General features: G+C 39.8%; 1 protein-coding gene across 1 annotated transcript; it reads right to left on the minus strand.

Moving 5' to 3' along the window:
- Nucleotides 1-11,590: 11,590 nt before the first annotated feature.
- On the minus strand, nucleotides 11,591-12,646 carry LOC149673133 (uncharacterized). Its single transcript, XM_089840210.1, has 2 exons — nucleotides 12,196-12,646; nucleotides 11,591-12,087 (listed from the first exon to the last, which is right to left on the minus strand). The coding sequence occupies exons 1-2, from the start codon at nucleotides 12,644-12,646 to the stop codon at nucleotides 11,591-11,593; spliced, it is 948 nt and encodes a 315-aa protein (XP_089696336.1).
- Nucleotides 12,647-24,936: the final 12,290 nt, after the last annotated feature.

Below are 24,936 nucleotides of genomic sequence, written 5' to 3' on the forward strand. Positions count from 1 at the left end.
AGCGTTTGCGAAGTGTTTTTCTTGAAATACAACACTGCGTAGCTTATTATTAAAGGCTGCTGGCTTACTTTCAATTTACAGCTTCCAGTATTTGCGTACCGGGCCTTGATTATATTCCAGTGTAGCATTTCCGCTGCAAATAGAAAACTTTGTCGATATTCAATTCCGGAATGAATGTCATCGTTTTCCGTTAAATTGCCGTATGTCTGGTAACACGAATTCGGGTTCGCATCTGCTCGCTTTAGAACTTCCGCATATGCCGTTTTAATCAATGCATTTTGCTAAATCGAAAATAAAGAAATAAAAATGAAAAACACCTAAGATGAAAACAATGAAGGACGTATATTAACCGAATGAGAAAGTAACGCGTAACTCTTATATTAACCTGAATGAAATTGAATTGTGCCGTGTTTTTCATCAGTAAAGGTTTAGCATTGGGAAAGTGAAATACATCGTCGATGGTGTCGAAGGGAAGTGCTTCCGATTGGCTCGAATACTGTGACGTCATTTCCGAAGATACAAAAACCAATAGAACGAAAGACGCCAAACTCCACAAGACCGAAAGAAAACGAGAGACTCCGCTACAATTCAAACTTTGGGGACCTGAGATTTAAATTAAATTCAATTATGAAATGAGCATATCGCTTCTCTTAAAGTTCTTACTCGTTCCCAGAAAGCATTCCAACAAAAACATGAAGGGCAGTTCAAATTTGACTTTGCCGTATTTAGAGTTTAGTTTCCCCGTCATGTAAATCAGCAGAACGACACCAACGGACCACACAATTATCTAGATATATTGAATATCAAAAACTTTAGTCCACTGTTTCAACATGGATAAAATTATAAATCAAGCGAAACATATTTTTCCAGAGAGTTTAATCTACAATAGAAAGCTAGATCCGGTTTACTGGTAAACTTCAGGAAAGTGAAACTTACGCCTGATATCAATTTTATATGAAAATTAGGAATGATAAGTTACCCATATGTCGACAACGGAGAAAATGTCGTTTTCATTTGATTGGTTTGTTCCGAATAATATTTTGATTCTTGAAGTCCAAAATGGGTGCGAAGATGGAAAGGAATTGAAACGATCACTTGTTTCGAACACAGGAGTTATTGCGAAATCTGCCTCCTGTGTATTGGAAACGTTAACTCCATTATTAATGAAAGAAGTTGACCAAGAACTAACTCGTATTGCTATAAGAATATGACAAAACTCAGATTCTAAACCGAAAGACTCCGTGTCTTCCGAATCAAGTAAACCCTAATTATTTCCATGAAAATTAAACCTTAAAATGATAATAACAACAAAACCATGAAATTTCATTTCTAGGAAGCTAAAGCCTAACATATTCTTAGTATCGAGAATGAATTCTTGGTTCAGAATATATTTTTAATTGTACATTTCTTTCGATCATTCCTAGCATTCCATTCCACGAATTATTAACTTTCGCTCCCCAAAACTTGTCTACATTCGGGATAAGAGTAACGCTGAAAAACATTTCCATGATTCTGGTTATTATGAGTATCATAAAAGCACCACTAACTCTACGCAAATTACTTGATATTGTCGAGTGTTTGTAGAACATGCAAGAATTTAATCATGTAGCCCGTTTTCTCTCCTTGTTCATTCAAATAAACAAATGGCGATAACTGGTAAAAATATAACGTGCTCAGCTGAAGTGTATGAAAGACAACGGGCGAACATAATCTAGTGAATTTTCTTAGTTCAAGGAAATCCTTGCCATTGCACTAGTAACATTATCTTTGAACAGTAGTAAATCATGAAATGCTTTAAACTTACTGCCATGAAGGTTGCTTTGTAGTATTTTGCTGTTTCGACGTGCATTATTATCAGTTTTTAATCAGTCTCGAAGGAGAACCAATTGCGAAAGAATGAAATATTTTAGAATGTATTTTGGTCTCTTCTCAAGTAGCTCCGTTCTCCGACAGAGCCACTTCGCAGTATTCTTAATGCGTGTAGAATTTAGCTTTTGGGGATCCCGCCTTGCGCAAAGCGAGCAGTCACTCGAATAAATTGAAGGAAATCCTGAGAAAACCCTTTGCGTGTTTGAACTTGTTTTTCGGGGTTTCGTTTTCGTATGTTACTTGTAATTTGTGGCATGAGTGAATATTGAAATCCGTTAAAATCAATAAAGTTTTAAAGTTTTTGAAAGTAACGAAGGAATCAGAGCAAAGATAATGGTCCTACCTTCCTTGAGAGGAAAATCTTTTTTCGGGATCGATGACGTGTCGACCTTTGTGGGAACTCGAGTCGTTAGTTGCTAAGCAACCACTTTCTAGTGTCGCTAGTTTTTGACGCGTCTAACAATGTATTTTACACCTAAAAGTTTAAGACTTACTTCAATTGAAGGGGCAGGATTGTTGGTTTTAAACTGATTACTATTCGTTGTTCTTGGTGCAGTTATGCAAAAAAAAACCCCAGAAATTGCAAACGTATGAAGTATTTTTCCATAAACTCGTATTCAAGTTAGCGCTCACTAGTGAATGTTTAACTGCAGTATTATTTTGATGGCGAGTTTAAATTAGCTTGCGGTTTTACCTTATTTTCCGAGCCTTTGTGGGGTTACTTTTAATTTGTGGCATGAGTGAATATTATACCCTTTCGAACCATTAATCTTGTTTAGTTCAGTTCTAATGGAAACGGAGCAGAAATAATGGTTTTTTCATTCTCGGCTTTTCAATGATAAAGTCCCTAGATGTTAAATTTTGGATCCTAGGTGTTTTGATTGTTACTTTTGCTTTATTTTAATAAGAAAATGATACTTATGCAATTAATCAAATAAGTTTATTTAGAAACTAAAAATACATTGGGTGCTTTCGGACCGCGGTTGAAGGTTCTTATACGAATTTCAGTGGGGAACCGTGTAGCGGACTAATTACATCTTTTAACTATTGCAGTTATTTAAATATTCAGTAGACCCGAGAATGGTCAAAAATCGATTTTGTGGGTGATGGATAAGCTTTTCTAGACACTATTCTAGTGTAGAAGTAATGTCAGTCCGAAGGTCAGACTATGGTAAGGCGAGGTGCTACCGTGTTAACTTTTCAACATTTCAACATATATTTCGAGAACGAGACTGATGAGGGATGCGGAGAACCCGAAGAAACAGACGCGAAAAATGACCACGAAAGCGAAGACGTTGATGGCGTCGAACGCATCAGGGGTTTCCATTTTCTGACAGGGATGCAATTCATTCTTCCAAGGCGGGTTCAGATCGTCGAAGCAATCGCCCTCGGTCAGTTGGCGCAACCTTACAAATACGGTGAAATTAGTTCCACCATAAACATCCAAAACTTTGAAGGAGGCTCTAACCTTTTGTTGATGGTCTTGATCAGAGTTTGCGAAATGTTTTTCTTGAAACACAACACGGCGGGGGCTATCATTAAAGTACGGCTTAGTTTCATTTTGCAACTTCCTGTCTTTCCATACCGGGCCTTGATAATTTTCCAGTGAATGTCACCCACAGAAATTATAAATTTTTGCCGATTTTCAATTTCTGAATGAAGGTCGTCGTTAATCGTTAAAGAGGCAAATGTCTGATGAAACGATTTTGGGTTCGCATCCGCTCGCTTTATTACTTCTGCATATGCCGTGTTAATCAACGCGTTTTTCTAAAGAAATTTATAAAACACTAATTTAAAGGGAATGAGAAAGTGACGTGTAATTCTCATATCAACCAGACCTGAACGAAACTGGTATATGCCGAGTTTTGTACCAGCAAAGGTTTCGCATTGGGAAAGTGAAATACATCGTCGATGGTATCGAAGGGAAGTGCTTCCGATTTGCTTGAAAACTGTGACGTCATTTCCGAGGATAAGAAAACCAATAGAACGAAAGACGCCAGACTCCACGAAACCGTAAGGAAACGAGACACTCCGTTGCAATTCAAACTTTGGGGACCTTAGATTGAAATTGAATTCAGTTATGAAATGAGTATAGCGTTACTTTATTGCTTACTCGTTCCCAGAAGGCATTGCAACAGAAATATGAAGGGCAGTTCCGATTTGACTTTGCCATATTTAGAGTTTATTTTCCCCGTCATGTAAATCAGCAGAACGACACCAACGGACCCCGCAATTATCTGGATGTACGAAATATAAATCAACTGCTTCAAACCAAAACGAAACATGTTTTGGCATATTCTAATTAATCTACAAAAGCAAGCTTTTATCCGTACACTTTAGGAAAGGGAATCGTCTGATTACAATTTTTATGGAAATTAAGAAAAACAAGTTACCCATTTATTGACAACAGAGATAATATCGTTTTCATTTGATTGGTTTGTTCTGAATAATATTTGGATTCTCAAACTCAAAATTGTGTTCGAAGATGCGAAGGAATTGAAGCGATCAGTGCCGATCACTGGTTAATGCGAAAGGTATTAGTGAAAAATCTCCCTCCTGTGTATTGAAAACGTTAACTCAATTACTGTTGAAAGAAGTTGACCAATAAGAACTAACTCCTATTACTATAAGAATATGGCAAGAATCCTTCCATATAAAGTGACAATTCATCTTCAAATAAGAATAACAGCTAATTATTTTCGGGAAAATTTGATATTAAGTTGACAAAATGTGCAATATAAATTAGACCATTGTAACAAAAATCCGTGAAAATCATGAAATTTCATTCCAAAGAAGCTAAAGCCATGTTAAAATATTCTTAGTATCGAGAATGAATTCTTGGTTCTGAAAATATTTGGAATAATACATTTCTTTCGAGCATTCCTATTATTCCATTCCACGAATTATTAACTTTCGCTCCCCAAAACTCATCCGCATTCGGGATAAGAGTAACGCTGAGAAAGATATCAATGATTGCGGTTATTACGAAAAGCATTTTAGCAGACCAATGTTGTTACGCTTAATTACTTGATATTGTCAAATATTTGTAGAACAGTGAGAAATTTAATCATGTAGCCAGTTTTCTCTCCTTGTTTATTCGAAAAAACAAATGGCGATATCTGGTAAGAAATATAAAAGTACTCAGCTGAAGTGTATGAAAGTCAACAACCGAAACTAGTCTAGTGAATTATCTTAGTTCAAGGTAATCCTTGCCATTGCACTAGTAACACTATCTTTGAACAGTAGTAAATCATGAAATGCTTTAGACTTACTTCCATGAAGGGTGCTTTGTAGTATTGTGCTGTTTCGTCGTGCGCCATTATTATTTCTATTTAATTTCCCAATTGTAGTCGACGTAGGAGAACCAATTGCAAAAGGATGAAATGTAATAGAATGTATTCAGGTGTTTTGATCCCTTCTCAAGTTGCGCCGTACTTCGACATAGCCACCACTCAATATTCTTATTGCGTGTAGGAAGCTTTTGCAGATCGCGACTTGCTCAATGCGTGCACCCACTCGAATAATTTGAAGCAAATCCTGAGAAAACCCTTTGCGCGGTTGAAATTGTTTTTTGGGGTTTTGGTATGGTGCTTTTAATTTATGGAATGAGTGAGTATTGTAACCCGTTGAAACCAAGCAAGTAATAAAGTTTTCCAAAGTAGCGAAGGAATCAGAGCAAGGATAATGGTCCCATCTTCCTTTAGAGGAAAATCATATTTCGGGATCGATGACGTGTCGACCTTTGTGGGAACTCGACTCGTTAGTTGCCAAGCAACCAGTTTATGGTGTTTCTAGTTTTTGAGCTTCTAACACAGTGTTTTACAATTAAATGTTTAAGACTTACTTCAATAAAAGGGGCAGTATAGTTGGTTTTGAACTCAATACTATTCGTGAATGAATTCTCAGTTTTTCATTGTACTTTGTGCAGTTATGAAAGGAATTATTCCGAAATTTTAAACGTGTTAAGCATTTTATCATAAACTTAGTTATTTCTTTCCGTTTTCAGGTTCGCGTTCTCTAGTAGATGTTTAAGTTCAGTAGCATTTTGATTTAGAGTTTAAATTAAATTGCGTGGATCGATACTCGAAAACCGCGTGCACCCAGGCAAACATTTAATAAGGGCAGTCTTGGGAAACTCTTCGCGTGTTTCACCTTAAGGCCCGTTCAGATTAACCAACTTTAGTCATCTGACAAAGCCGAAATGACCAATCAGGTAATATGAACGTCTCACCCAACCTTACTATTGTCAGATCGAAGCTCGGATTTTAATCGCGTAGGTCGGTGATTTGACTCGGGCCGACTAAAGTCAGAGAGGGAGCAAACCAATCACAATTGGCGAAACTATTACGTCATGAGACACGTGTCGTTTTTTTCTTCAAGCTCGAGAGAGAGTAGCGGCCATTATTTATTTGTCGCTGAAAGCCTAAAAAAACGATTTCGGGCCTTGGCCATCTTTTAACACGAGTTGATTATTAAGTTTTAATGGTTGTTCCTCATTGAATATTATCAGAGGTATTATTGACTTTGGTCACCTGCTTTGGTCTATGGTTTGTCAGCTGACTAAAAATGGGTAATATGAACGGGCCTTAATTTTCCGAGCCTACCAGCTTTACTTTCAATTTGTGGCATGAGTGGAAAATGTTGTTTACTTCAGTTCTGAAGGAAACAGAGCATAAATAATGGTTTTTCATTTCTCGTATTGTCGATGATAAAGTTCGTGTTCTGTATAGCGAAAGCTTATCGATTTCGTTGAATTGGTAATTTCGTGTCATCTAGAATTCTCCAATGCGTTACAATACTAAGCGGTACCCTTTTGAAAAGCTATACATAAAATTTTCATCATAGTTTGTTATAAAACAAATTCTTTAATATTTGGGAAATAATTCTTTATTGAAATTACTTTTAGTGATACATATAGTCCAATACAATACAGCGGAAAGACTAGATACGCCAGTTTGACGGACGTGTCATGTTTAGCCCATTCATGTTGCTTTCCCCCTTTTTTCACTCTCTGAACTTCTAAGCAATTGAGATGAAGGACCTTTCATGAAATTATTTTCTTTTTTTGTATGAATTTGTGTGATGGACCATGAAGCGGCCGAATTTCATCTATGAACTACTGCAGTTGTTAGGAATATTCAGTGTACCACTGAATGGTCAAAAGTTTATTTTGTAGGTGATGGATAAGCTTTTGTAGATGCTATTGTCGGTCTAAAGGTCAGTCTCTGGTAAGGTGAGGCGCTACCGTGTTAAGTTTTCAACATGTCAACGTATATTTCGAGAACGAGAGAGACGAAGGATGCGGAGAATCGGAAGAAACAGACGCAGAAAATGACCATGAAAGCGGGGACGTTGATGACGACGAACGAATCAGGGGTTTCCGTTCTCTGACAGAGATGCAGTTCGTTCTTCAAAGACGGGTTCAGATCCATCAAGCAGTTGCCCTCGGTCAATTGGCGCGGTCTGACAAATGACAGAAAGTAATTGAAACATAAACTTAAAACTTCGAAGGACACACGAACCTTCTGTTGACGGTTTTAATCAGCGTTTGCGAAATGATTTTCTTGAAATACAACGCCCAATAGTTTATCGCTAAAGGCTGGCTTAGTTTCATTTTTCAACTTCCAGTCTTTGAGTACCGGGTCTTGAATATATTCCAGTCAACAATATCCGACCCAATAACAAATATTTCCCGATTTTCAATTCCTGAATGAATGTCGTCGTTTCCCGTCAAGGTGTCAATTGTATGGTAACCCAAATTATTCGGGTTCGCATCTGCTCGCTTTATTACTTCCGCATATGCCGTGGTAATCAATGCATTTTTCTAAATCGAATATTTTAACATATGAAAAGATCCACGAATGATTTCAATTTATTATAAATTAAAGCGAAATTCTTATATTAAGCTGACCTGAATGAAAATGGAAATTGCATCGTTTTTGGTTAACCAAGGCTTCGCATGGGGAAAGTGAAATACGTCGTCGATGGTGTCGAAGGGAAGTGCTTCCGATTTGCTCGAAAACTGCGAAGTCATTTCCGAGGCTACGAAAACCAAAAGAAAGAAAGACGCCAGACTCCACGAGACCGAAAGAAAACGAGAAACGCCGTTGCAATTCAAACTTTGGGGACCTGAAAATGAATTTGAACTCAGTTTTGAAATGTTCATAGTGTTACTTTTGTTACTTCTTACTCGTTCCGAGAAGGCATTGCAACAAAAACAAGAAGGGCAGTTCAGATTTGACTTTTCCATATTTTGAGTTTAGTTTCACGATGGATACGAATTAGAAAGCTAAAATAAGTATATTTTCGCTGGGAATATTCAGTTTAATCTGCATTAGAAAGCTTCATTCTGTAGATGTAAAGACTGATAAATTTTGGGAAAGTGAAACTTGACGTCTTGATAACAATTTTATATGGAAATTTGGAAAATCAAGTTACCCATTTATTGACAACAGAGAAAATATCGTTTTCATTTGATTGGTTTGTTCCGAATAATATTTGGATTCTCGAAGTCAAAAATGAGTGCGAAGATGGAAAGGAATTGAAGCGATCAGTAGTTAAGTACAAAGGTATTAGTGAAAAATCTCCCTCCTGTGTATTGAAAGGTTTTCTCAAGTATTATTGTAAGAAGTTAACCAAGAACTAACTCGTATTACTGTATGAATATAGTAAGACTCGGATTCTGAACTAATCTTCCCATGTTAAGTAACAGTTAATCTCAATATAAGATTTAATTCTTCTTATTTCCGAATCAACTATGCCCTAATTATTTTTACACGTAAATTTAGCATTGAAATGATAAAACGTGCTATTTACATAATATCAGCGTGGAAACCAAACCATGGAATTTCGTTAGGCGTGGATTTTAGAAGAAGATAAAGCCTTGTTAACATATTCTTAGTATCGATAACGAATTCTTGGTTCCGAACATATATTTTAAGGGAAATTTCTCCCATGCTTTTTTCGTGATCTCGTTCCCCACTTTTATTGAATGGTTCCATGACTTCCCTTAATTGCCGTCTATTCCTTCTCCATTTCCCCCCTCTTCCAGCTCAACCTCGTAAGATCTTGGGGGAACCTCTCGTATGACCCGGCCCTTTTTCCGCCAGAGACCGTGTTGATTTTGTATTCGGACAACCGCTCCTGTCTGTAGAGATGGTAGCTCTTTGCCTTTGCGCCGCTGTTTTTTCCTCTTTGGTGGTGTGAAGACTCGTTCTTTGCTTTCGAATTCGGGTAATCGGGTTCGAAGTGTTCTTCTCATAAGGAGTTCGGCCGGAGATCTTCCATGTTCTAACGGCGTATTCCTGTAGCTTAGGAGGGCTAATTGAAAGTCTTCGTTGGAGTCCAAACTTTTTTCCAATTAGCGCTTCACGATTTGCACGCCTTTTTCTGCCAGCCCATTCGACTGTGGATATCATGGGCTCGACGTCGTGCTGACGAAGTCGTATTCTTCCGCGAAATCCTTGAATTCTTGCGCGCTGAACGGCATGTTGTCTGATAGTACTTCCCGTGGAATCCCGTGACGACCAAAGGTTCGCTTTAAGCTGGTTACTACGGCTTTAGCTGATGTGGATGGCAACGTCTCTACTTCTACGTAGTTTGAGTAAGCGTCTATTACCACCAGAAAATCTTTCCCTGCGTTATGAAAGATGTCTGTGGCGACTCGATCAAAAGGCTTAACCGGCGCCGTCCTGATGAGGTATGGTTCTTGCCGCTGTGTGTACTGATACGTGTTGCACGTGGGACACTGTTTGCAGAGGCTTTCTATCTGGTTGTTTATATCAGGCCAATATATGCATTTCCGAGCCCTTCGTCGACATTTTTCTATGCCCAAGTGTCCGTCGTGGACTACCTTGAGCATGTGACTTCTTAATGATTTTGGAACCACAATTCTAGACCCTTTGAGTACCAGGCCACTCGCTTCCGTGAGCTCCGATTGCACACTTGCGTAACCGGCTGCTTCTAGGCCCTTTTGTTCCCAGCCGCTCCGTATCTGTCGTATAACTCCTTGAAGTTCTTCATCTTTAGCCGTTTCATGTCTCAGCGGCCCCATCATGGTTTGAGTCACCGGCAATGACTGGACTATTGCATTTACGTGTATTTCGACTTCCTTCTGAGTATCTTCGTCTTCTGCTGTTCCTGTTGGTTGACTAGATCGGGATAGTGCGTCGGCCAGTACGAGGCACTTCCCTGGAGTGAAGATGATTTTAAACTGGTACTTCATTAACTTATGGAACAGCCTCTGCAGACGAGGTGGTACCTCGGCAAGCACTCTGCTGGCCATCACCAGCAGCGGTTTATGGTCTGTCTCCAGAATTAGCTCCTTGCCATATATGTAGTTGTGGAACCTTTGGCATCCGTATACGAGTCCCAAGCTCTCTTTCTCTATTTGCGCATACCGTGTTTCCGCTTGACTTTAGGTTCGTGAGGCGTACGCGACCGGCCACCAATCCTGTCCATGCAACTGCATTAGAACAGCGCCTAGTCCATCTTTTGACGCGTCCGTGGATATTTTCGTGGGCTTCTCCGGGTCATAGAATTTCAATACCGGATGGTTTGTTAGGACCCTCTTGATCTGCTCCCATTCTTGGTGGTGTTCTGGTAAGATCTGCTGGTCGTCGACGTTCTTGTTCTTTAGACTTCGTAGATGCGTGGTGTGTGCCGAAAGATGTGGTATGTATTTCCCCACGAAGTTCACGACGCCCAGAGCTCGCTGAACCTCGATCTTTGATGTCGGGGTGGGCATATTTAGAATTGCTTCAATTTTCTTGGGGTCCGGCTTGACCCCGCTTCGCGAGATGATTTCTCCCATATAGACTACTTCAGCTGCCTTGAAGACGCATTTCGTCAAGTTTAGTGTCGCTTTGGCTTCTTTGAGTTTTCTCAGCGCTTGCCTGAGACATTTATCATGCTCCGCTCCTGTCTTCCCCCATACTATAACGTCATCACGAAGCGGTCTTGCGTTCGGTATGTCGTCAAAGATTTGGCTGAAGTGTTTGAAGAATACCTCCGGTGCGGACGCGATTCCGAACGGAAGCCGCTCGAAGCAATACCTTCCGAATGGCGTGTTGAATGTTGTTAGCAGCTGGCTATCTGTATCGAGCGGGATTTGGTAGAAGCCCGACGCTGCATCGAGTTTTGTGAAATACTTGGCACCGGCTAGTTCGGCTTCGATTTCTTCTCTCGTCGGCAATTGATAGTGTTCTCGCTGAATGTTTTCGTTTAGCGACTTCGGGTCCAAACATAGGCGTAGCGATCCGTCCTTCTTTTCACGTATGACCAGAGGACTAATCCACGGCGTTGGCTCGTTGACTTTGCGAATTATTCGATGTTTTTCCAGTCGAACCAGTTCGGTTCGTAGTTTTCCTCGCAGCGAGTTTGGAATTCGCCGTGGTGGGACAATCCTTGGAATTGCGTCGTCCTTCAACTGAATTCGGCACGACGTTTGCAAGCATCCAATGCCTTTGAATACCTCCGGGAACTCCTGCGTGATTGTTTTGCGGAACCCCTCATTGCTTTCCTGGGCCTTTTCCGTCTCCGGCTTGCTAGCGTCTTCTACCACCTCATAGATTAGTCTTACAAGTCCAAGGTCCACACATGTTTCCCGACCTAGTATGGGCCTTTCCCCCTGTTCTACCAGGACCATCTCCGTGATGATCGTCCTGGACTTGACTTGAGCTCGGACGCTAATCTCACCGAAAGTTTTGATTTTGCTTCTTCTTTATGCGTTGAGCCCGACTGTTCTGCGCGGCCGGGGTTTCGGTGACATGCCCTCGAGATAATTTAGCGGCAAGAGATTGGCTTGAGCGCCCGTGTCCAATTTGCACGGTACCGAAACTCCATTGATGAGTATGGGTACTATCCAATCCTTCCGGTCTCTCCGTGGTGCCTCGACCATATCGATTATAAAATCATCTTCACTCTCCGATGCATGTTGTATCTCATCGACTTGTGCTTCTGGACAAGCCACCGCAAAGTGATTCCGTCCCCTGCAGTTTCGACATATCTTCCCATGTGCCGGGCACTTATTTCGCTCATGGGCCTTGTGACAGAACCGGCAGTCTTGTACTAGGATAGAACGACTGTGTCTGTCCTGGTCGTAGCGACTGGTCTTGGTCGTGGACGGTTGATGTCGGGACCCTTTCGTCGGTGGTCGCTCTTTGTGACTAAGCTTACGACCGTGTCGTGTGATTGCATCGACGTTCTTCTCCTTGGGTACTACGGTTCCATCGGACCAGCTTCACATCTGCTGCGCCATTGTTTCTGTCGCCTGACATACTTGAACCGCCCGAGTGAGTGTGAGGTTTTTCTCTGCCAGCAATGTACGTCTCACTTTCTGATCAGTGATGCCGTATACTACTTGATCCCGGATGAGAGATTCTTCTAAATCTCCGAAATTATAGGATTTGACCTTGAGTCTCAAGTCGCCGACGAACTGGGTGATGCCTTCGCCCGGCTTTTGCATCCGACTGCGAAAGATGAACCGCTCGTAGGTCTCATTTTTCCTTGGAGTGCAGTACGTTTCGAACTTCGCTAGCGTGTTCGTATAAGTCTTCGGATCGTTATCATCCTCCCCTGAGAATGTGAATGTGTTAAAAACGTCGATGGCTTCCTGGCCGGCGATGTGCAGGAAAAGGGAGAGTTTCTGTGCGTCGCGACGGCCGTCCCCGGAGGCTGTTGCAGCTTCGAACAACTCAAACCGTTGTCGAAAGTCCCTCCATGACTTGGCGGCGTTCCCAGTGAACGAGAGTTCCAGTGGAGCTTTCAGTCCGTCCATGGGTGAGCGAAAGCGAAGGCGTAACGTGACGGCAAGGATCCGTGCTCTATTCTGACACCATGTACTGTTTCACTAAGCTACTGTGAAGCTAAATCTAACTTAGCAAAGACTCATGTTGAAGTTAGATAAAACTCATGTTTATTAGTACGCAACCCAGACAACTCTGATAGATGTTTATTACATTCGTCGTAAAGAAACCTCGCATAGATTATACGATAGGTCAAAGTGTACAAAGATAAGATTAATATTAATTGTGTTTTTTAACATAATGATTGGCTAAAAAATAATGAAGATGATTTTCAATACAAAGATCATCCTGCAGCAAATGACAATCAGCTATTGAATTTACAATTTTACAGACTTTATTGTCGTCAGCAAATTGGATAAGTTGCGAGTGGCGTACTTCAAAATGGAGATCGTATAAGTAGATATTAAAAAGCAGTGGCCCTAGGGATGAGCCCTGCGGAACGCCACATTGTACCGAATAAGTAACCTGAGTTAGAAAGCCATTGCATTTAAGAACATAAACGCGATAGCGAAGGTAATCGTCAATCCAGCCCATTTTTTTGACTAGAATATCATGGGACACTCGATCGAAAGCCTTAGCGAGGTCCAGATAAACAACGTCAACCTGTCCCTGGTTAACCACCTCTGATGCCACAAGATCCATGAACATAGCGTAATTTGTATCAACACTTTTGCCTGGCACAAAACCATGCTGGCAGTTATTAGGGAAGTAATCGAACCAACGCTGCAGTCGCAAATGCACACCCGAATCAAAAACCTTAGCTTAAACACACAGGAGAGAGATTGGCCTATAGTTAGCTTGATCGGTCGAAGGTCCTGATTTGTAAACAGGAACCACTACTGATTTTTTCCATAGGGTGGGAAAGCAACGCGTACGCAAGGACAAATTAAAAATATGTGTAAATAGGGGTAAAATGACATCTCGACATCCTTTAATGACGAAAGTCGGAATGCCATCCACCCCTGTCGAAAACTTAGCAGGGAGCCGGTCGATCGCCTTAGAGACTTCTGATTGCAAAAATATTTCGCCAGTGTAGTGACTTGTCGCTATGTCAGGCGAAGTAAATCTATTATCGGGTCTGTGTTTTGATTTGTCCTTAGAAATTGCCGAGAAGTGCTGACCGAAAACTGTGGCAATATTTTCTGGATCAGACTCTAAATTATTACCAATTTTAAGCTATAACTATACCTTTAAACTAACTTTAATTAAGAATTTTGTTTTTTTAACTAAGGCTGGTTTTAGAAAATAGATCTAAAACAGAGAGACCCTCCTAACGATAAACAGGGCATCGTTTGCAATTGTGTTGTTTTTCAGCGTATATATTGTTTCGCTTAGAAAATACCACTTTCAATGTCCATCACTTTTCCAGCTATTAGCCTATTTAGTCGGTAAGCGCCTTTTGGTTTGTGACAGTGAGAATTTAATATCTATATTTTCCTTTCGGCAATTGGGTCCAAACTAAGATCACCACCGACTGTAGCAAAAAACTAAAGAGAGTTTCCTTCCAATAATAACCTTGACTATTTCCTCTGAAATAATTTTATGTTATTCTATTACAAGTTAAAGTTTACATTCCATAGTCTATTTAGTTAGCAGGACATTTAGATTTACACAGTAATCTAAGGCGCATTGAATTTCTTACTTGAAATGAGAATTTTAATGTGCGGCAATGTAGAGTTAAATACTCTTTACTTGACCTCCCATAGGTTTCGGGGGAGGGGAAATGTTTTTTTTTATTTATGTATTAAATTTGCAGAAGAAGTTTTAAAGATATCAAATCATGAATGTATAGAAAAAATACATCTTGAATATTTAGTGAAAAGGCCACCTTGAATAATAAGAAAAAAATCATTTAAAGATATAGCAAAGCGTTCTTTTCGCTATATTTACGTCTTCTACGGCTGTTGTTGGCACGAATGGCAGGAATTTTGTGCTGGGAAAGCTCCTGTTGGGCTTTGAAATACGCCCGTGTCACGTTTTATCTGTTCTACATTCATATACCCGTTTTATTTAGTGTAATTCAAAGATCTTTCAGCATGAAGGATATTCAGGTTGGAGTTGTCGAGGTAAGAGGATGTAGTCGATGTTTGAAGCATCTTTAAACTCGATTCCGTACCTACAGTGTGGAAAAGATCAGAGTGCCCAAACTTTTCGGACATTTTATTTTTCCAGAGAATTCTTTAACCGATTCCATCCTTACCGAATTCTTCTACAACAAGCGTTAACAGGGGATGACTATCTTAGGCATCAGGACTTTTGTATGCAAATGCGGTTCCTCGATGAAGAAATGCCAGGTTTCCTTAGCAAGGTTATTTTCTCTGACGAAGCTACATTCAATCGAGATGGAACAGTCAACCGACATAACCTTGACTATTGGTCGCAGCAAAATCCTCACTGGCTTCGGGAGCATTATTGTCAGGTTCGTTGGAAATCCAATGTGTGGGTTGGCATCATTGGCGACAGAATCATTGGGCCATTCCTTTTTGACGAGAACATCACCGGGCAACGTTACTTGAACTTTTTGCGTCAAGAATTTACTGATGCCATTAATGATTTACCATTGGCAGTAGTGAGGGATATGTGGTTCCAACAGGATGGCACGCCACCGCACTTCGCCGTACCCGTAAGAGAGTGGCTGAATAACGAGTTCCCTAAACGATGGATTGGTAGGGGTGGACCAACGCTCTGGCCTCCAAGGTCTCCTGACCTAACTTCGTTAGATTTCTTCCTCTGGGGCTATGTCAAGGGAAAGGTATACGCAACTGAACCAGATTCACCCGACGACCTTAAAGCCAGATTAAGAATCGCCATTGCCAACATAACCCCAGGAATGCTTCGCCACGCCCGCGAATCAATGGCCAGTTGACTTGAAGAATGTCTACATCAGGATGGTAGACACATCGAACATTTGAGCTAAAGGACATTAATTTCCTGTTTGTTGCAGGATTAATCTTGCAAAATTTATGATATCATACAAAAACTAATTTTTCATTAAAATTATTGTACTGATTTCTTACAAATTCTCATTTTTGTGATAATTTGAAACTACATGAACGATTTGTTTAGTGGATGCCAGAGAATTCTTTAACTAAATTTCCATGAGTCTGGAAAATGTACTACAATTAATTTCCTCATTGATCTCGATTTTTTTTATAAAATGTCCGAAACATTTGGGCACTCTGATCTTTTCCACACTGTATAAATCGAGATATACTTCGTGACAGATTAACGTTGTTCTAAATTTTGTCTTTCTCGTAGGAAACTCAGGAATTTGAGACCGGAAAAAATGTCTGCGCTTCGGTTGAAAGGTTTTTCAGTAAAAGATTTAACATTAGGTAAACATTTACTACACGTCATCTTAAAGTCTTGTATGATCAAATAACATATTTTACTCGCAGCATCGATATCGTTCCCGTACCTGTAAAGATTTTACATACGTTTCGAAACCGGAGTGAGCTATCAACGGTAATGATCATAATTTCCACGTCAACGTATCAGAAATATCACTTTCACAAACCAGTTGTTAATATAAGCACACGTATTCATTAAATAAGGCAGGAGTTGTCAGTGAGCGAGTAGCATTTTGAGATATATTCATCGACAGATAGAACTAACAGCGGGTCCCGTGTTCATTGCATGGTTTTTCGAAACATGGTTCCTAAATTGATTTGCATCTGACAAAATTATCTGATATCGCGACTTGATAGAAACCAATTCTAGATAAAAGTTTTAAAGAGCGGCACCAGATACTTGCGGGAGCTCAAACGGCACACTTGCAATTACTACTTGGAAAGCTACAGCGCCCGCAAGCCTCTGGTACAGCCCTTAGATTATACAGTTTTCAAAGGATCGAAGGTCATTTTTCTTGCCCCTCACGTAAGTCACAAAGAATGTGAGTGGTCCTCAATCCACAAAGCCTCTGCACTTCAGTTATGAAGCGCTATAAAAAATACCAAACAATTAGTTTACCTTTAAATTGTACAGAAAATAATGTTGGTATAATTTTTCCAGGATAGAGACGTGATGCTTTATCCTATCCAAGTCGAAACTGTGTATTCCCCGGAGATGAAATACCGAATTACGGCCGTTTGCGATTCAGCGTCTACTTTCATACTCTCTTCAATCCCGAAAATGACCAAGAAACCATCTCTCTCATTCCTCAACATGGAAGGACAAGTAACATAAACTTAATCCGTTTAATACAATCAATAAAAATTTCGTTCAACATTAACTTCAGTTCTCGATATCTTGGGTGGTGAGTCTGTTGGCAGTTTACATCATCTTGGCTTTGGCCACGCCCAAAAATGGGCGTGCATTCGTCGTGACTTTTTTCGAAATGATCTGGAAGAATTTACTCCTCTTTTTCTTCGAACGAAAGCATATTTCGAATTTAAATGGTGTAATAAACCCATATTTGAAATGCGACCCCTATTTCTGGTCGCAGCGTACAGCCGTGTCGAGAAAGCGATCGCGTGGCGCGTAGCAGCGATGTCCTGGTTAATCGCGACCACTTTCATTTTCTTCGAAATCTCAGGCAACCTGAAGTCGGATTTCACCGAGAAGGACTACGATACTGTGGACACCGTCGACCAACTCGTGAAAAAGGGTTTCAAAAATGTCTGGTTCTGGGATGGCACTGACGAATTAGTATCTTTTCGTAAAAAGGTAAGTGCAGAAATACATCAATCGAACGGTGATTGAACACGAGCAAGCGAACATTGTCAGAAATGTTATATAAAACCAAGTCCTTCATAGTGGTATAGGGTGGACTTCAACTGAACTTTTACATCCTTTTTAATTACACTCACTCGATTCATACGAAAAAAAGATAACGAATAAATTTGAAATTCAGGTATTTATGCTTCTAAAACTAATGGATGATTTCAAAAGAACTAGAAAATTCATTTCTAGGTCAACGTCTCCATCCCAGAGAGCTCAATAATTGCGGCTGAGAACGCGATTTTAGGAGAAGAGTTCATCAACGTCGCGCAAGACGTCGGCGACAACAGAACGTTCATGGTCGTGGGGACACTGATAATGCAATTCCTTCTGCTTGAAAATCTAGAAATGGAAAATAAAATTGAATTCGCGAACAAATACTACTTTTCGCCGTCCATAGAAAAAAACGCTTTTGGGTTTTGCTGTTTCCTACAATTTCTCTCAATCAAAGTTTATGGAGAAATTCAACCTGATGTAAAACTAAAGAAACGAAGATGATTCTGTAATAGTGTAATTTGTGACACACAAATCATCATTGGGAAACGTCATCGCGGTATTGGCTTTACTTCTGGAAATTGCATTGTCGCTTGTGATATCAGTGAAGAAATCCAGAACTGCAAGAAAAGTCTCAAGACGACGTTCCCATAGAGTTAATCTATAATCTGTCTGTTAATATAAAGATTTTGCATGCTGAAAGCTTTGAAACCGTTACTAAAAGACATACAGACAATTCAAGCCGGTTCTTTCTTAAAATAATAAAATGACACCTTTTGGGACTAGAAACACGGTATTATACCTTACAGCCTTAAGAACACTAATATCGTTACTAATAAATAATTCAAAATCAAGATTATTAATAAATAAGTTAATAACAGTCAAAATAATTTATTATTTGATGTAGCATATAAATGCATTGGGTTGAATTAAAATTAAGTTTAGTTGAATACCATTTTATTTTATTAAAAAAGTTTAAACATAGAAATCTTATTTTTGTACCTTGGCATGAAACAAAGAAAGTAAAGTCAATAAGACCTCAAATGTGCGACAGTTCTACCTTGCTATAATTACGAACCGCGTCGGCCAGATGTACATAGATTTCTTCTACTTGGAATATTTAACAAATAATTTCCGGAGCCTTTCTGCTTGAATAAAAGGAGAGGACGTGTTACGCATAATGCGTTTCAACTTAGAAACCACCACGTGATATTGACGTAGCTATCGACCTGCGCCGTGACGCCTGCGACCTATGAACGTCGAACCCGAAGTTATTTTAATGAGTTCTAAACGAGTAAGCCTAGGGTCCACGGTGGCACGGTTGTGCCATATATGTCAATAGCCAATGAAACGGGAGGAAATAGGGCGGGCCGCGGTTTAACAAAATTCTAAGGCTTTCCCCCTACCTTCACTCAGATATTAAAACGGACTCTATGGCCTCTGAAAGATTCCAAGTAGAAGAAATCAACTTATTCCAATTCACTTAGCGCTGTAACCTTGTCATTTTGTTGGATCGATTTCGTCTAAAATAATTACTTAGGTCACGATAAATTCTTCAGGCTACAAAGCGGTAACTAAAGCGAATAACAACAGAAACGCCATAGTGTCTTTCGGAATAATCGGTTTAAAACTAACAGATAGTTGTGAATGGAGACCGTAATACGTAGGCCATCACCATTTAAAATAAAATTTCCCTTAAGTTTTCTCTCTTATTGATAAAAGCAAGTAATTGTGTGTGTGTCAAGACACAGTCAAATGCCTCATAAAAGACATGAATGGCTCCGACGTGTCGACTGCTTTTCAAACAATTCAAATTAAGACTTAGAGATGCGAGTTAGTGCTGATAACTTCTAAACCCTCTATAATATTACTCTAATTTACGAATATTGTATATCAAGTTTCTTCTACGTCTTCTCCTAATCTTATTTTGCAAATCAGTCAACATGAGTGACGCACGAGTGGGAATAATTGAGGTAAGAATATTTCGACAATGAGTTTTGAAGCTTCCATAATTTCAAAACCAGTATTTCGACAAGTTTCAACACTAAAGGACTCAAATCCTTTACCATTTGTTAAAAATTAACATTTTCCTTTTGTAAGGAAACCACGGCATTTGAGATCTGTGAGAAACTCTACTCTTCCCTAGGAGAGTTTTTCAGAAAAAGGTTTAACCTGAGGTGCGTATCTGTCACGTTTTTTCTTAACGCAATAGTAAATGTTAACTTTTTTTAAGCCTCGAACTGGTGTCCATAACTTTGGATGAGGGTAATTCGATTAGAGATCGGGGATATTTACCAGAGGTATTTTAAATAATGAGAATTTTTGAAAATAAGATGTAGAAACACAAACGTTATATGGATTCAAAATTTGGCCCAAGAACGGATGCGATGTGGCAATAAATGAACTTGAAAGTAGCTAGCGTGGGGAAAGGAGTTATAGCTCAATCGAGAATCCTGATTGGTGGGTTTGAATTCTCACCCCTGCGCAGAGAGAAAAAATACGAACTTCCCTATCACTCACAAGGTTAGGGGGTAGCAAATCATATTTTTCTCCCTGCTTGGGGAACGTTAGAGATGCGAATCTATGAAACGTTAATATTTATACAAATCAATGGTTAAAATCCTATTTTACTACGCAATTTTAACTGAAAAGGATGGTCCTTGAACCTTTTACACAAAATAAATATGGGGTTTGTATCTTTTCGGCTGAAAATAGACGTGCTGTTTTATCCTACGCAAATCAATAATTTCTTTACTCCCGAGATGAAATCGGGAATGACGGGCGTTTATGATTCGATTTCGACCTTTATCGTCTCTTCAATCCCGAAAACGACCAAGAAGCCATCTCTGTCTTTCCTCAACATGGAAGGACAAGTAACAAGAGCTTCCGTCGCATATTCTAAAGAAAGACTATAACAATTTATTTCAACATTATCTGCAGTTCTCGGTATATTGGATGGTGAGTCTATTGGCAGTGTCGATCCTCTTCGCTTTGGCCACGCCCAAAAATCAAAATGGCTGACCGTTCGTCCTAACGTTAGTCGAAATGATCTGGAAGAATTTTCTCCTTTTTTTCTACGAACGTAAGTGCTTTACATTTCAAGTGACGCAATATTTCGTACTCGAAAACCAACGTGTTTTTGTGGTCACAGCGTACATCCGTGTCGAGAAAGCGATCGCGTGGCGCGTGGGAGCCATGTCCTGGTTGATCGCGACCACTTTCATTTTCTTCGAAATATCAGGCAACCTAAAGTCAGAATTCACCGAGAAGGACTACGATACGGTGGACACAATCGACAAACTGGTCAAACAGGATTTTCACAATGTCTGGTTCTGGGATGGCACTGACGAATTAAGTTCTTTGATCAAAAAAGTAAGTGTAAAAACACACCAATCGAATCAGCAAAAATAAATAAAAGTGAAACAAGAATTAAATCGTGGGCGACGTGTGATTTGCGGAAAAAATAATTACAGACCCCTCCACCGCGGAATTCTAGGACACTCGCGTAGTAATACTTTGGCGAGCGGCAGGCCCCAACCAATTTACTTGAAAATGAGGGTCTGGTAAAAACATATTTCACGGGATAAAGGGTTCTTCTGTTTCGTGCCTCGGAGGAGAATGGGAACGTCTGATAGGTTACCTAGTTTCTAATATAATGAGAAATGGTGTTTGAATTTTTAGGCCAAAACAAAGAGAAGCGCTACAGTAAGATACTCAGCGGCATTCCAAAAAGTTCAATTCTCTCGCCAGAAAACATGCTTTTGGGAGACCAGCTCGCGAACATCGTCAAAAATGGAGATGGCAACACGAAATTCATGGTGGTTGGGTCAATGAATATTAGATTTATTCTGATTTCAAATATGGAAATGGGCAATAAAATGCAGTACGCTAACCAGTACTTCTTCTCGAAGCCCATAGACGAAAGCCTTTTGGTCTACCCCACTTCGTCCAATTTTTCAAAATCAAAGTTCATGGAGAACGCCAACCTGATGTGAGATTGAAGAAACAAAGTGAGGCATTTGTCACTTTTAAACTTTCATCATTGACGTTACAGGGTAGAGTTACTGGCCGAACATGACATCGCATTCGGGTATTTCTACCAAGCACGATATGCAGTCAATCTGGTGCAATGGGAACGGCCAATGGAAGACTTTTCAACGATTTCCGTCAAAGAAATCGAAAGCCTATTTTCTGTGTACTTCGTGGGAATAGCGTTTGCCTTATTGTGTTTAATACTTGAAAATGCCACTTCTTTTCTTCTTTCTGCGAACAAGTTGAGAAGCACGAAGAAAGTCTCAAAACCACGCTTCATGGATATAATTATGGACTAACGTATTACGGGTTCCCATCTCTTACGTCACACAAATTTTTCTCTTGGGCGCATGGGCGAAATTTCAAACCCACAACTCTGGATATAGTTCGTTTTTCCAACGTGAAGGCAAGGTTGATCTGGCAACATGCGAGACCTAAGAGAAATAGCCGAATAACTGCGGAACATCTCAGTTCCGGTAGGACGCTTGAAAATGGGGAAGGAATACTCGGAAAAATCGCGGGACGTACGTTAGCGCACATATTTTCCCATCATCCTCGCTCTCACTTGAAAGTACAATAGATTTATACCTAACAGAATTTTTAAAACTATTTTTGCACTTCTCCTTTTAATAGTTTTCACTTCGATATAGAATCTTTAATAGATTTAAATGAATATAAATTGTTTCATTGCAATATTTCCATTCAATAAATGTCGACAAAGCTTGGATTGCGTCCATTAGGCTAAAAAAACCAATACGGTTATTACTCATGGAAGATGGAACCTATGCCTTGGCCCAAAAGACATAAAAGCGCTTCGTATTTTTTTTTTTTCACTTTACCAGTAAGAATTTTGACAAACCATTATAATTTCCTACTCACCCGAATAACAAAGAGTTAAGAGAGAGCAATAAACGTGAATAATACCAATTTGTTTACAAAAGTCCTCCCAAATTTTCTTCGTTCATTTTACAACAGACTAATTCGAGAGAAAAACTCAATAGTTCTCAGCTCAGTTTAAAGCCTTGAGTAGCTCAAAAAAATACTTTACACTTGTTGAGGACTGCAATCTCCTATTTCCAAACAACCACTGAAAAAAGGTCCAATTTCTGACGTCACAAAGGGGGAAATAAGGTAGTCGGTATCGGGTGGTTAGTTAGAATTCAAAATATATAACGTATTTCTCTTATTTTTAAACGAAGTCGAATTTTTTCGTGTCACACATAATTTTAGGCACAATTTTCTAACTAAAACTGATGCCATTTAAAAGAGAGAGCGTATCCCTTTAATATGACCTTAAAAGTACGAGAGCTATTTCCGGTTAAATTACCAACCGCTTCCTTCTATATCTAATTCATTTGTATTAAGGTATTTACTCACGAATGTTGCCTAAGTGAGTTTCGTCCGCAATGCGGCAATGAAGTCATAACTACCTAAGCAATAACAACACAAAAAAACGTAATTAAAAAAGTAATGAGAACTCACTAAGCGTTGTCGACTGTCATTTAGTTGGGTCGATTTCATCAAACATACTTGTTAGGTCACGATCCTGCCTTAAGGCTACAAAGCGCGAACTAAAGCGCATACCACCAGAAGCAACATTGGAATAATCGGTTTTATAACTCGTATAGTGAACGGAGTGTTCGGAAACGATGCGTATTAAATAGTAGTTAAACGCCTTTTAAAATAAAATTTACCTTAAGTTTTCTCTCGCATCAAGAAAAGCACGTAATTGTATGTGGCAAGGCGTAGTCAATTACTTCACGAAAGACATGAACGTGTCCGATGTTTCAATTGCTTTTCAAGCAATTCAAATTAAGACTTAGGGATACGAGTTAGTGCTAATCACTTCTAAAGACTCTATAATATTCCAAAAATTACGAACGTTGTATATCACCTTCTTTTTCTACGTATTTTCCTAATCTAAGTTTGCATATTAGTCAACATCAGTGATATACGAGTTGGGATAATTGAGGTAAGAATATTTCGACAACTACCTTTCAAGTTAAAACGCGTATTTCGACAAGTTTCAACACTAAAGAACTTCGATTGTTTACCATTTGTAAAAAATTAACATTTTTCCTTTTGTAAGGAAACCAAGGCATTTGAGATCTGCGAGAAACTCTACTCTGCAATACAGGAGTTTTTCAGTAAAAGGTTTAACGTGAGGTGGATATCAGTCACGCTTTCTTTTAACGCAATAAAAAATGTATACTTTTTTCAAGCGTCAAAATTGTGTCAATAAATATGGATGAAGGTAATGCGATTTGGAACCGGGGATATTTACCAGAGGTATTTTAAAAATTACCTACGCGTACCAAGGATGAAGGGGGAGGATGTCAAATCTGAGACAAATAGACGCGCTAACTTACCGCTCGCGATTTTTCCGAGTATTCCTCCCTCATTTTCTAGACTCCCACCGGACCAGAGCTGTTGCTCAGTTAGCGCGTCTGTTTCTCCCAAATTTGGCAACCCCCCCCCCCCTACGAGAGCCCCCCCTTCTGGGGTAAAATATTCATGGTTGAATAGCCTATTTTAGTACGCAATTCCCAATAAAAAGACTGGTACATCAGTTTTTACAGTTAAAATATATGGGGTTTGTATCTTTTCGGCAGGAAATGGACGTGCTTTTCTTTCCTATGCAAGTCAATAATTTTTTTACTCCCGAGATGATATCGGGTATGACGAGCGTTTATACTTCGATATCAACCTTTATCGTCTCTTCAATCCCGAAAATGACCAAGAAACCATCTCTGTCTTTCCTCAACATGGAAGGACAAGTAACACGAACTTAATCCATATAAACAAAGGAAATACAATAACAATTACTTTCAACATTAACTGCAGTTCTCGATATCTTGGATGGTTAGTCTATTGGTAGTGTCAATAGTCTTGGCTTTGGCCACGCCCAAAAATCAAAATGGCCGACCATTCGTCCTAACCTTAGTCGAAATGATCTGGAAGAATTTCCTCCTGTTTTTCTACGAACGTAAGTGCTTTACATTTCAAGTGACGCAGTATTTTGTACTCAAAACTCGACCACTATTTGTGGTCACAGCGTACAATCGTATTGATCAAAGTACATGGAAAACGTTAACCAAATGTAAGTATTTCTGAACAAATTTTATCGATTTAAGGAAACCATGTAGCTGTCCTTCTAGTATATTAAAACCTACTTAGAACTTCCCTAGTTGATTGAGCTTCCTTGCTTGCACCTACTCGGCCGCCTCGCCCCCGTCCAGGTGTTGCTATGGCTCATCCCCAGCTCTCGGCTACCCTCTGGGGACCGCGGATACACGTCAGGACCTTATGGCACTGCTGTGCTCGGAGAGAAATCTTCCGTCCCCTCGAGCCTTTTGCTGCCTTAGTCCGTCCCTGTCGCCAACCATCTCCTGGATGGGCTCGCCGCTTACGGTGTACCGCTTCAGTCACCTGCTCAAGGGTCCGAACCCATGTGCCTTGCCTAGTCCGTCCCTGTCGCCAACCACCTCCTGGCTGGGCTCGCCGCTTACGGTGTACC

The sequence above is a fragment of the Phalangium opilio genome, unplaced genomic scaffold (assembly GCF_054372755.1).
Source record: "Phalangium opilio isolate 3A_F unplaced genomic scaffold, DU_Popi_V2 ptg000053l_1, whole genome shotgun sequence".
Lineage (NCBI taxonomy): Eukaryota > Metazoa > Arthropoda > Arachnida > Opiliones > Phalangiidae > Phalangium > Phalangium opilio.

Coding starts and splice junctions, on each gene's coding strand:
- LOC149673133 (XM_089840210.1), bottom strand. CDS start 12,646: ATGGACGGACTGAAAGCTCCACTGGAACTCTCGTTCACTGGGAACGCC. Junction 12,088..12,195: donor CACTGATCAGAAAGTGAGAC/GTACATTGCTGG, acceptor ATGGAACCGTAG/TACCCAAGGAGAAGAACGTC.